The 12,408-nt window shown below is 49.2% G+C and overlaps 1 protein-coding gene across 1 annotated transcript in view; it reads right to left on the reverse strand.

The window, feature by feature from the left end:
* The window catches only part of DHX57 (DExH-box helicase 57), a 531,935-nt gene that overhangs the window by 341,731 nt on the left and 177,796 nt on the right, over window positions 1-12,408 (reverse strand). The window contains exon 7 of the mRNA XM_069235106.1: window positions 11,685-11,806. Coding sequence (XP_069091207.1) covers window positions 11,685-11,806 — 122 coding nt within the window. The remainder of the gene's footprint in view (window positions 1-11,684; window positions 11,807-12,408) is intronic.

A 12,408-nucleotide genomic window follows, 5' to 3' on the forward strand; every position in this document is an offset into this window, starting at 1 on the left:
GTCACTATATTGTGCCAACAGCACTACTGAGCACTCCAATTTTATCTGCACCAAAGAACAATACTGTCCGAATAATGCCATTAGCCAGTCCATGTGTAAATCCTGAAGGCCCAATATAGGTCAAACTTGACTCCCACATGTGCAAAGGGTACTCCACTGTATATGGGCACCAATGCAGCAGCCAGGCACCTCAGGGAAGAGGGGCAGGGGTGGTGGGGGCTTACGTCTGGAAGGGGGGGCTTGGGCTTAGGTGTGGGAGGTGGAGGGGGTTTGGGCTTGCCCTTGGCAGGTGGGGGAGTGGATTTGGACTGGGGGGTGGCAGAGGGACCTGGGGCAACACAGGGCTTCCTCCTCACTGGGGAAGGGGCACGGAAATTGAGAAGTGCAGACTTGGGTGGACTTGGATGAGGAAGGAGTGGACTGGGCAAGGAGATGGGCACAGTTAGGGACGAGACGGGGTGGGCCAGTGGGTTCGAACAGGTCAATACAGGAGAGGAAAAGCTTCTTAGGGGTAGTTGGGAGGGATTTGGAGGAAGGTCTGTGAGTGAAGGTTTAGGGAGTGCTTGTACCAGGTGTAGATGTGCCGGACGTGGATGCAGGTGGGGGTGGACACAGTGGGACAAAACAGGCTGCCAGTGTACATGGATGTTGTCTGGTTGTCTGCAGGTCTGGTGAGTGTGCTGCAAATGTCTGTCAATGTAGTTGTGGTGAGTGGAGGTCTAGTGTCTGGGGTGCGTGTCTGGATGTCAGATGTTGTTGTGACTGCATGAATGGGGACAGCAGCAGTGACTGAGGGTGCAGTGCTTGTGGGTGTGCATGGTGAAGTGACGGACATGGTGGAGGGGGAGGATGACACACTGGGGGAAGTGGATGTCGTTGTGTGTGTTCTGGTACGTTGGGTGTTTGCATTCCTGTGGTGGGAAGTGTGGTGCTTGTGTTTTTCTGTGTGCTGCTTGTGTGTGGACGTGTGTGCATGGCTGTCTGTACGTGTGCTTGGGATGGGTGAAGGGAGTGGGGTGCTGGAAGAGGTAGAGGTGGTGGGATGGGGGAAGGAAAGACCAGGGACACTGGCTGCCGTCAAAGAGGAGGCCAGAGCCTGAAAAGATCTCTGTAGGCCAGACATGGCACAGTGAATGCCTTCTAGATATGCACTGCATTGCTGCATCTGGGATGCTGGCCCCAGTATGGCATTCACAATGGTTGTCTGCCCTACAGAGATGGTCCTCAGGAGGTCAATAGCCTCCTCCGTGAGAGCAGCAGGGCTGACTGGGGCAGGGGATAAGGTGCCTGGGGCGAAGGAGACGCAAACCCTCCTGGGTGAGCGGGCACGGGCAACTGGGTGGGGAGCAACTGGGAGGGTGGTGATGGCATGGGAGGTGGCGGAAGATGACATAGAATGGGTGTGCCTAGTAGGGTCCACCACCACCAGGGAGCTGCCATCGGAGGAGCTATCAGTCTCACTAACGCCAGTGGTAGTTGCCTCCCCGTGGTACTCCCCTCGCCATTTCAACCCACTGGTCCCTTTGGTGTCCGCCGACTCTGCCTCCTTGGAACCGTGGGCTGCTGCACCCCCATTCGCCAGTGCCACTGCTCCCTCACCAGATGATGCTGATGTACACAAAGGACAAAAGAGCACAGGGGTGGAGAGACAAAACAAGGGAGAACTTTGTAAATATCTGAATATATGTACATCCCTGGCTCACACACACTCCCATCCAGGTCACACACCTACACGCAGCACCTACAACATTAATCATAACTGTGCCCCTGACTAGTGGCCATTACCCCAGAATACACCACATTACCCAGGAGCTGATAAACTGTGTGGAGTACGACCATGTGCAGCCAATGCACTTACTAGTCAATGAGGTCCACAAAGCATCTCAGATGTCAGAATGGGGACCCCCCCCCCCCCCCAATGGGCCTATTGGGACCGCCCAAACATGCCCTCACACCATCCCCAGGTGAGGGGGCAGGACTGCAGGAACACACCTGTCCACGTGCCTGGCACTAGAAAGCATACATACCAAAGGACCAACATACATCCATCAAAGTAGTATTACAACAGTGTTGGTACTCACTCCCTTGTGGCTGCTGTGCTGCCTTCAAGCACCCACACTGACAGAATGTGGGCCATTGGGGGGTCAGGGTCCGACAGGCACCCCTTCCTCGTTGGGAGGCCTTCCCCAGCTGGACCTCTCCGGTCTTTCTGACCCAGCGCCTCAGGTTCTCCCACCGCTTCCTGCAGTGGGTGCTCTGCCGGTTGTAGACCCCCAGGGTCCGCACCTCCTTGGCGATGGCTTGCCACAGGCCTCTCTTTTGATGGGCGCTGACCTTCATGGGACACACAGAGCAAAGAAACCGACGTTAGTATGTGTGCTCCGAATACAGATTACATGTTATTCCCTAAGGAACAGCCATTCTTGAAAACCATGATATCAACTCACATACAGTACATGCCAGACAGTCTACGGCTGGGCAGTCACAAATCAAACCCACATGCATACAGGCATCCGCCACAATCACACACATCCAAGGATGACAGACGCCAACTCACCTGCTCCTGTGGTCCCCATACAACTTGGCATACAGGGGTAGGACCCCGTACACCAGCTTCTCCAGCTCCTCTGTGGTTCCCTTGTGACCCGCGCCACCTTAGGGACCAGAGTCAGGACACAGAAGCACACGCAGTGGAGTACTGCCCTGCTCGGAAATCAGGAGTCAAGCGTCAATGGTCTGACGACATGGCATACGTTCCGCTGCAGTGTTCTCCGTCACCGCTGGCGACGATCATGATAGGCCCAGGTTCCCCATTGACAACCTTGTAATTCAATGATTGCACCCCTTCCGCCATGACGACTACACCACGTCATCATAGCCTTGCCAAGGGCCTCATCCAGGGCCTCCTAATCTCCAACCTTAGTTGCTTGCTGACATGAGTTTATGATCCTTACATGCACCCATCTTTGGAACTGTGTCCACACTGGGATGCCATTACAACAGAGTTGACTCTGCACACATGTGCCGGACGGTGTACTTAATACTTTGCGTCTGTGTGTGTTACCTACGTGTCGCACATATATTGATACAGTGACATCATGTGTTGCAGGTGTATGTGGGCCCTCAATATGTGTTCTTTTCTCCATCATAGGTACAGACCCATGTGGAGAGAGGGCCCCATCTGTGTACAACTATGGATCCTGTACTGAAATCGACTAATCGGAATCAGCATGCCATCCCTACTAAAGTGCAAGTGTTATCTGTACTCCATTTTTTGGCTACGGGCTCATTTCAGGTGACAGTGGGCATGGGTCTCACAGCCAATGTTTAGCCTCATCCTGTCAAAATTCCTGGATGCATTCGTCCAACAACTGCAGACATATGTCCAGTTACCCCAAAGGGCTGAACTTCCTGCCATCAAACCTGGATTTTATGCCTTTGCCAACAACATCCCACATGTGATTGGTGCCATTGATGAAACCCACATAGTTCTCATACCCCCAAGAGTGAATGAACAGGTGTACAGGAATCGTAAGAACTTCCACTCCATGAATATACAATTGGTGTGTACTGCTGACCAGTACTTATCACATGTCAATGCCAGGTTCCCAGACTCATTCCATGATTCCTTTGTCCTGAGAAACAGCAGTGTGCCACACTTGATGGGACAACTACAAGGAGACAGAGGATGGTTCATCGGTGAGTGTGTATGACAATGGATCTGTACATAGCTGACAGCCAGGCAATATGCATGTGAAGTCAGTCTATTATGGTCCTGTTTCGCCCACTTGTGCAGGTGAATCTGGCTACCCCAACTTGCAATGGCTCCTGACACCTGTGAGGAATCCCAGGACAGATGCAGAGAGATATTATAATGTGGGCCATGGACATACTAAGAGGGTGATTGAGCACACTATAGGTCTCCTGAAGGCTAGAGCTATGTCCCTGACAAGGTGTGTAAGACAGTGGTGGCCTGCTGCATGCTGCACAACTTGGCTGTGAGGAAAGCTATCCCCCTTCTGGAAGAGGAGTGTGCTGTCCAACCAGCCCCGCAAACTCAGAGAGGCGATGAGAGTGATGGTGAGGCGGAAGATCTTAACTCCAGGACCCAGCTGATCCGCCTATATTGATCCGCCTATACTTCCAGTGACCCTAAGGTACTGTTCAATGATGCTGTCATCTTTACTGCATAGTTTCTGTCTGACTCATGTAATTGGTAATGTGGTGTCTATAGTCATTGACACTGTTAACTGAATACTGAAACGGCATGTGCCAGGGAACCCAATAATGTGTACAGTGTGACTTACTTCAGACACTACAGTGCATTGGATCCCCTTCTGCAATAAAAATATGAATATGAAATTTACTGGCTAATGCATACACACTCATAATTGATATCTCGTAATGACAAGGAACATACGATTTGAGTGCACAGGTGTTTCTATTAAGTGACAAAAATTACGTTTTTTGCTGGACAGTGATAGGGAGTGGGCTCATGGTGCATATCCATACTCAGGTGCATATGCTCAGCTGTTGGTGGCACTAGGTTTTGTTCCATGTGTCCATTGGTAGATGGTGTGGTGGTACTGGCAAGTCAACAAGGGTGCACAGTGGTACACAAGGGAGACAGCTCAGGGCAGAGTCACTTCCTAGCGGTGGCCTTGGTCTTGGCTGGTGTTCCAGTGGCATGTCTGGGTCTGAGGGCACGTCTGGGTGACTGGAGCTGGGCTGCAGGGCTAGGGGTGCTGGTTTCCTGTGTGACCTCTGGTAGTGCCACCAGTCCAGCAGCTAACATAGATGTAGATGGCTGGGCAGTGTCCTGGCTAGTGTTAGGGGCTTGCTGGTGGATGGAGGCCTCAGGCTGGTTAGGGTAGTGGCGCTGCAGCACCCCTGCAATGGTAACCATGGTGGCATTGAGCTGTTTCCATTGCTCCATGGCCTCTTGGTGGTGTGCTATCTGCAGCCTTTGATTGTGCTCCAAGGTGGCTAGGATCTGGCCCATCCTGTCCTGGGTATTGTGGTATGCTCCCAGGACCTCAGAAATCACCTCCTGGTCTGCAGCATCCATCCTTTGGCTACCCCCCCGGGCCACTGATGCCCTCCCACTGGCCCTTGCCCTCTGTGCCTGTGTCCTGTGCACAGGTCTGCCAGTCCCACTTGCACTGAGCCCTTCATCCTGCCTGTTGGTGGGTGGGGACTGTGGCCTCTGTGAATGTGGCCCGCCAGTCTGTGGCTGGGAGACACTGGTGTGGGGTCGTTTAGCCAGAGCTGATGTTGGTGGCTGGGTGGTAGGGCTGTCAGTGGTATCCTGGGTTGAGCTGCTGGAGGGTTACAGTCCAGGACTGTGCGACGGCCCAGGGTATTCCTCACTTTCCATACAACCCTCTCCAGTCTCCTGAGTGGGGCCTCTGTCTCCGTGTGGGGTGCTGGCACTCCTTGGCCTTTCCGTCCGAGTGGCATGGGTAGTGGTGCCTGTGGGGGGCAATGGACATGTATGTGCCATGTACTTTTTCGGAAATTGATGCACAGCTCCGCCCTATTTTGTGCTTCTATTCCCTTTTGCGGCATGCAGGGTCCTTTCGTGTACATATCTTTATATTTTATGTGGGGGGTAAGATGCATTGTGGGTGCTGTACTGTCACTGGGAATCCATGCAGGGTAGGTGACTGTGCACAGGGGGCAGGGATGGTGTGATGCTATTAATTAAGTTTGACCAATGACTTTGTGTTTCACCACTGCGCATATTAATTGCTCAATGTTCACCAGTAGCACATTACATGTTGTATTCAGTTTAGGTGCCTATTGGCTTTAACATGAATTTAACCATTACATTTTGTATTCAGTTTAGCTGCCTATTGGCTTTGACATGGCATTAAACATTACATTCTGTATTCAGTTTAGATGCCTATTGGCTTTGACATGACATTAGACATTACATTTGATATTTAGGTTAGCTGCCTATTGGCTTTAACGTGGGGTTAGCAATGGCAGTTGAGACATTGCAGATGAGCTGTGTTTTTTCCAAGCTGTGTTTTTCCACATGGTAGACCAAGCAGTGTTGTTCACACCAGACCTTAGCTGATAAGAGTACGTAGATTTTGTGTTTACCTCGCAATCCAGTCTGAGAGCGAGTGAGCTTGGGAGAATTGGCCACTCTGCAGGGTTCTTCGGTTCTCACACCGAGTTTGCTTTTAAGGATGACTCTGGGCTACAGCAGGGGTATATTGAATCTGCTTTGACTTCAGACAGGAGCTAGACATTAGTTGCCTGTCTCCAGTTTGGGTAGAAAATCTCTTTCTCGCAGTTGACCGGAGTCATTAACTTGCAGGCCCCAGAAAGATGAAGCTGAATATAGGCCCTACAGCCTTGCCCATACGGTGATGAATTTTGACTTTTATGATTTGCTTTGAAGTTATGCTATGATATAATCACCTATATTTGCTGTGTACATTGCAACTGAGAAGTACTTTGATATATTTTGCTTTCATTGCTGAGACTACTTTTGAACGTGTGCTTCCAATCTACTAATTTCGTCTCTCAGGAACCTTGTGGTGGAGAATTAATAACAGATGGGGGCCTGTTTGTGAGATTGTGGGCATGCAGGGTAATTGGATGTGTGTTGTGGACTGGGTGAGAGTATGGGGTCCAGGTGGTAGTGAGAGGGGTGGGGTGTTGCATGCACTATAGGTGTGGTGACTGTTAAGGTATTGTAGTTGACTTACCAGAGTCCAGTCCTTTTGTACGGCGATGTTGTGCCTGGATGCCATAGACCTCACCTTCCTGCGCAAGTTGTTCCATCTCTTCTGGATGTCCTCCCTTGTGCGTTGATGGTTTCCCACTGCGTTGACCTTGTTGACAATCGTCTGCCATAGCTCCATCTTCCTGGCTACGGGTGTCTGCTGCACCTGTGTCCCGAATTGTTGTGGCTCGACCATGAGTATTTCGTCCACCTTGGTCCTTAGCTCCCTCTCTGTGAAGTGGGGATGCTTAGGGGGTGCCATGGTGTGTGTTGTGGGTGGTGTGTTGTGGGTGTATTGGTGAGAGTGCTGTCATGTGTTTATCTGTGTGGCTTATGAGGGTGTTTGTGTGTGTTTTGGTGGTGTATTTGTGCGTGTGACTTTTGTTATGTTGTCAGTCTCAGTTGTGCTATTGGTGATCCAAAGGATTGTGGGGGGGGGGGGTTTATAGTGTTGTAGATGTGTGTAGGGTATGTGGGTTTCAAAGTTCCCAATGTGTGCATTTGTTGTTGTTGGGTCCCACTGCTGGCCGTGGCAGTCCGTACCATCCACTATCCGCCACACTGATTTGTGCATCATTATTTGGTGGACGGAGGATTTGTCTGCATGACGGTGGCGGTGTGGGGTGTACTGCCTTCACGCCATCGAAGGCCCTGGCAGTGGGTGGAGGTTGCAGGATTTGTAGAGGTTTTCTTTTTTTTGCATCATAATTCGTCGGTGTCCAGTCTTCCACCACTGGCGGTCTTCTGTTTACCGTCGCCACGGCAGTCGGCGGTGATTGCTGCCATGTTCATAATGAGGGCCATAGTGTGCTCAGAGTCCAGGGGTTCCCCAGAGGCTTAAAAGAGGCAAAAGTAGATAATACTAATGATCTCTTTTGTGGTAGTGTGGTCGAGCAGTTAGGCTTATCAGAGGGCAGTGCAAAGTATTTGTTGTACACACACAAGTAATAGAAGAAGCACACACTCAAGGACTCAACTCCAGACCAATGTATTTTATATAGCAAAAATATATTTTATTAATATATTTCTAGAACGACAAGATTCAAGGTGCAGGTAAGTACTTCAATAGATTCTATTTCAGACATATATCAATAGTACTTTATTTGAAATCGAGAAGCTATACAGTTTTTGAAATATTGGCAATTATCTGTTTTAAAAGTTGACAGTGCAATTTTCAGAAACAGTTCCTGGGGGAAGAAAAGTTGGTACGATTTACAGGTAAGTACTTGACTTACAGTTCCAGTCTCCGGCGTTAGCGAGTCCACAGATTGGGATTCAAGCTAACCCCAAACACCCACCACCAGCAACACAGGGCCGGCCAGGTGCAGAGGTCAAAGTTGAGGCAAATTTAACATGGGCTCCTATGGAGACTGGGGGCACTCTGAATCAGGCCTGCCTGTAGGTAAGTACCCATGACTTTGAAAGGCAGACCTGAGGGTTTTAGAGAAGCACTGGGGGGGCCAAAGGTAGGTACCAAACACACAACCTCAGCGGCACTGGGACTGCCGGGTGCAGGGTGCAAACAAGACATCAGGTTTCCAATGCTAGTCTATGAGGGGACCACGGGGGTCACTCAGATGCTGCAGGCGAGGTCCAGGGGGGTCGACTTGGGAAAACCACGGGCTGGACAGGGAGGAGGGCCGCCTGTTGAACATAGCTGCACTGGAGTTCGGGTTCTCTTAGGCCTGGGGGCTGCGGGTGCAGTGGTCTTTTAGGTATTGGATATCTTTGTCTGGAGCTTTTGCGGTCAGGGGGGTCCTCAGGATTTCCTCTGCAGGCGTCGTCGTGGAAGGGTGGAGAGGTCACCACGGGGCAGGCACTTGCTCACAATCACCTGGGGACTCTCTCTAGCTGTTTGGGCCACCTGGTCACCGGCTCAAGGCGTCGAATGCAGGGTGGTCAGGACACTCAGATCCGGAGAGGCTCTGGAGTCCCTTGGTGTAGTTTCTTTGTGGGCAGGGTCACTGTCCTCTGGAGTTCTTGGTCCTCTGTGATGCAGGGCAGTCCTCTGGAGCTTGACAGAGTTTGCTGGTCCCGCTGGATGCGTCACCTTCTTGTTGCAGGTTCTTTGAAGCAGGAGACAGGACGGTAGGGCTGAGGCCGAGTCAGTTTGCGTCTTCCTTCTTCTCTGCTTGGTGTTCAGCTTAGCAGTCCTTATTCTTTCTTGTCAGATCGCCAGTAATCTGGTGAGCTGGGTTCAGGGAGGCCCTTACATCCTGATTTTAGGGGCATTTCAGGGTTAGGGGGCAGTAGCCAATGGCTACCATCCGTGAGGGTGGCTAGACCCTTCTTGTGTCCACTCCCTTTGGGGAGGGGGACACAAACCTAACCCTATTGGTCCCTGTCCTCCAAACCAAGATGGAGGATTCTGCAGGGTGGGGGTCTCCTCAGCTCTGGGCACCTTAGGGGTGGTCCTAGCTGGAGTGGTCACTCCTCCCTGTTTTCCCTAATTTTCCTGCTGGACTTGCTGCCAAAAGTGGAGCTTTGTCGGGGGGGGTGGGCAGACAACTCCACTGGCTGGGATGCCCTGGGGCACTGTAACAAGAGGCTTGAGCCTTTGAGGTACCCCGCCAGGTGTTACAGTTGCTGCAGGGGGGAGGTGTGAAGCACCTCCACTCAGGACAGCCTTTGTTTCTGACCACAGAGAGCACAAAGGCTTTCACCCCATGTGGTCAGAAACTCACCTGGAAGTGGCAGGCTGGCACAGGCCAGTCAGTCCTGCACTAGCAGTTTGGCTAACATAGAGGGGGCATCTCTAAGATGCCCTCTGAGTGCATTTCTCAATAAATCCCACACTGACATCAGTGTGGGTTTAATGAGCTGAGAAGGTTGATCCCAAACTTCCCAGTACTCAGTGAAGCATTATGGAGCTGTGAGTTCGTAATTAGAAACTCCCAGACCATATACTCAATATAGCTACACTTACAATATCTAAGAATGGGCTTAGGCACTGTAGGGACATATTGCTCATGCAGCTAAGCCCCCACCTGTGGTATAGTGCACCCTGCCTTAGGTTTGCAAGGCCTGCTTGAGGGGTGACATACCTATGCCACAGGCAATGGTTTGTGGGCATGGCATCCTGAGAGGGGTGCCAAGTCGACTTTGCCTTTTTCTCCCCACTAGCACACACAAGCTGCAAAGGCATTGTGCATGTGCTTGGTGAGGGGTCCCCCAGGGTGGCATAATACTTGCTGCAGCCCTTGGGACCTTCCCTGGCCACAGAGCCTTTGGTACCAGGGGTACCTTTTACAAGGGACTTAACTGTGTGCCATGGGTGAGCCAACTGTGGAAATAAAGGTACAGATTTTGGGAAAGAACACTGGTGCTGAGGCCTGGTTGGCAGGATCCCAGTACACTGTCAATCAGAGTTGGCATCAATATCAGGCAAAAGGTGTGGGGAGAGGGGGTGGTAACCATGCAATTCCCTACAAGAGGTAGAAGCAGAAAGAGAGGGGAAACCACGGCAAGAATTAAACACTATCCTTTCAGAATTCTATGAGCCCACCGCCACATTTTCATTTGGCCAAAGTCTACTTAATCTCAGATGTCAGCCCACATCATTGTTGATGATCATTACCTCTACACTCAATTGGCAAAAAATAAGGGCATTACACACTACATCTGACTTACTCCACGTGCAAGTCAACCAGGAATACTAATATATCAAAAAAGTTGTTTCGTATGTTTCCAGGTTTTTAAGAGATCAGTTTACAAACATTTTTGCATTTGGCTCCATTCTCTGGCAGGATTTGCATCAATCTGTGAAAAGGATTTTCTGCATTTAAATGACAGTCCAAACTACAGTCAAGGCCACTGGAATTATGTGACAGGAAAGGGGCAGGTTATGTCGCAGGGTTGAGTACATTATGCAGCAAGAAAGGTAAATTTATGCAGCATAATGCAGCACATTTTTTATTGGTATAACTTCATTAGTTCATAATTTTTAAACTTGGTAGCACTATCAGGGCATTGGTTGCACCTCATTAGTACTTGTTTAACACCAAACTATAGCAATAAGCAACAGAAATGTGACAGGCCAGCTTTGCAAAGGGTCTTCGATGGTGCAGCAACAAGTTTTACTGCATTTGAATAACTTTTGAACTGTTTGAGAAAGAAACAATTTTTTTCTGTTAAAATCTGTAAATTATACAGCAGATGATGATTATGGGGGTTATTCCAATTTTGGAGGAGGTGGTAATCCGTCCCAAATGTGACGGATTTACCACCAGCCGTATTACGAGTTCCATAGGATATAATGGACTCGTAATACGTCTGGTGGTATATCCGTCACTTTTGGGACGGATTACCACTTCCTCCAAAGTTGGAATAACCCCCTATGTGTCAAAGGTGGTAAATCTATAATTATGTGAAAATCTCAACACAACTGCATAATTACAGTCTAGTGTAAAATGGAACGTTTTAGGGGCACATCCCTGAAACTAGCCAGAGCTTAGGTAATGCATTCAGCACAGGCACAAAATATGGGTCTTTAGTGTGTGGCGTCAATCAACCCTGAGCAAGTTGGCGTGCATTCCATTCTAACATGGAAGTTATATCTACAGCCTACTACATCAGCAACATTCTGAGGATTGAAACTGTCAACTGGACGCCTAATGAGATTCCCTTTGTTTAGAGTCTGTGATTTGCTGACCACAGCATTGCAACCTTTACCTAAAGTAAGGTGCATAGGAACCACAATTCAACTTCTTTCATGAAGTAAAAATAAGGCTATTTGCCTGGATATCTCTCTGTCTGTTACTATATTAGGTTATGTGTCTTAACATTTTTCTTTGCGTTTTGGGATCCTCCTGGTTGCCTGGCAAAAAGTGTCTTGAGAAGAAACAGACAGAAAACATTCTGGAAAGGTTAATATATTATCATGTTATGTGTCTTACCCCCACTTCAACCTAGTTCTAGATTGAAGTCATTATTGAAGACCTCTTACCCTGTCATTCCACTCACAACGAGCACTTGGTGCTTGGTCAACAAATCAAGAATGATTTCTCTCTTCTGCCAAGCAGGGAGATTCCTTCTCTCTTCCCACATTGATTGATAGCTTCGAGAACCCTAAAATAACAATCAACAATACAACACCATTAGACAAAACACATTATTTTAATATCTACAAATATAGAAGGGAAACAACTGTTTCTGCAATCTTATGTTTTACTTTTAAATCAATGATCACAAAACAATGAACGTGATAAAGGTTTATGAGTGACATCGGCAGCACCCTGGAATCAAATTCACCTGGCATCCGGATTCACCAAGGCCATACAACCACCTCTGGACATTATGAGAATGAGGCCTTCCAGGCATCTTGTTATGGTTACATCTCTTTGAGGAAAAATAACTTATCACGAACAGTGTGAGGAAAAGGGGAGGCATGTTCTGCAACGGAGGGGAGCTGCAGCTGTACCAAGACCTTTTCCCAATCACACAAATAAAAAAAATAAAAAAATAAAAATGTTTTGACCATTTAACACATTTGTCAGTGACCACGACACCTGTTACAGATGGGAGCATCTGTTTTGCATTATGTTTGCCTGGAAAGACTGGTTCACAAGATCTCTTGCAGAAGCCTGTGATATTTTGGGCATCGATTTAGTCAAGGGCACCGCTCCCACCAGCTCAAGAAGAAACTTGCAAACATATAAAACCCAGAATGG

This window comes from Pleurodeles waltl, chromosome 5 (genome assembly GCF_031143425.1).
Source record: "Pleurodeles waltl isolate 20211129_DDA chromosome 5, aPleWal1.hap1.20221129, whole genome shotgun sequence".
In the NCBI taxonomy this organism is placed as follows: Eukaryota; Metazoa; Chordata; class Amphibia; order Caudata; family Salamandridae; genus Pleurodeles; species Pleurodeles waltl.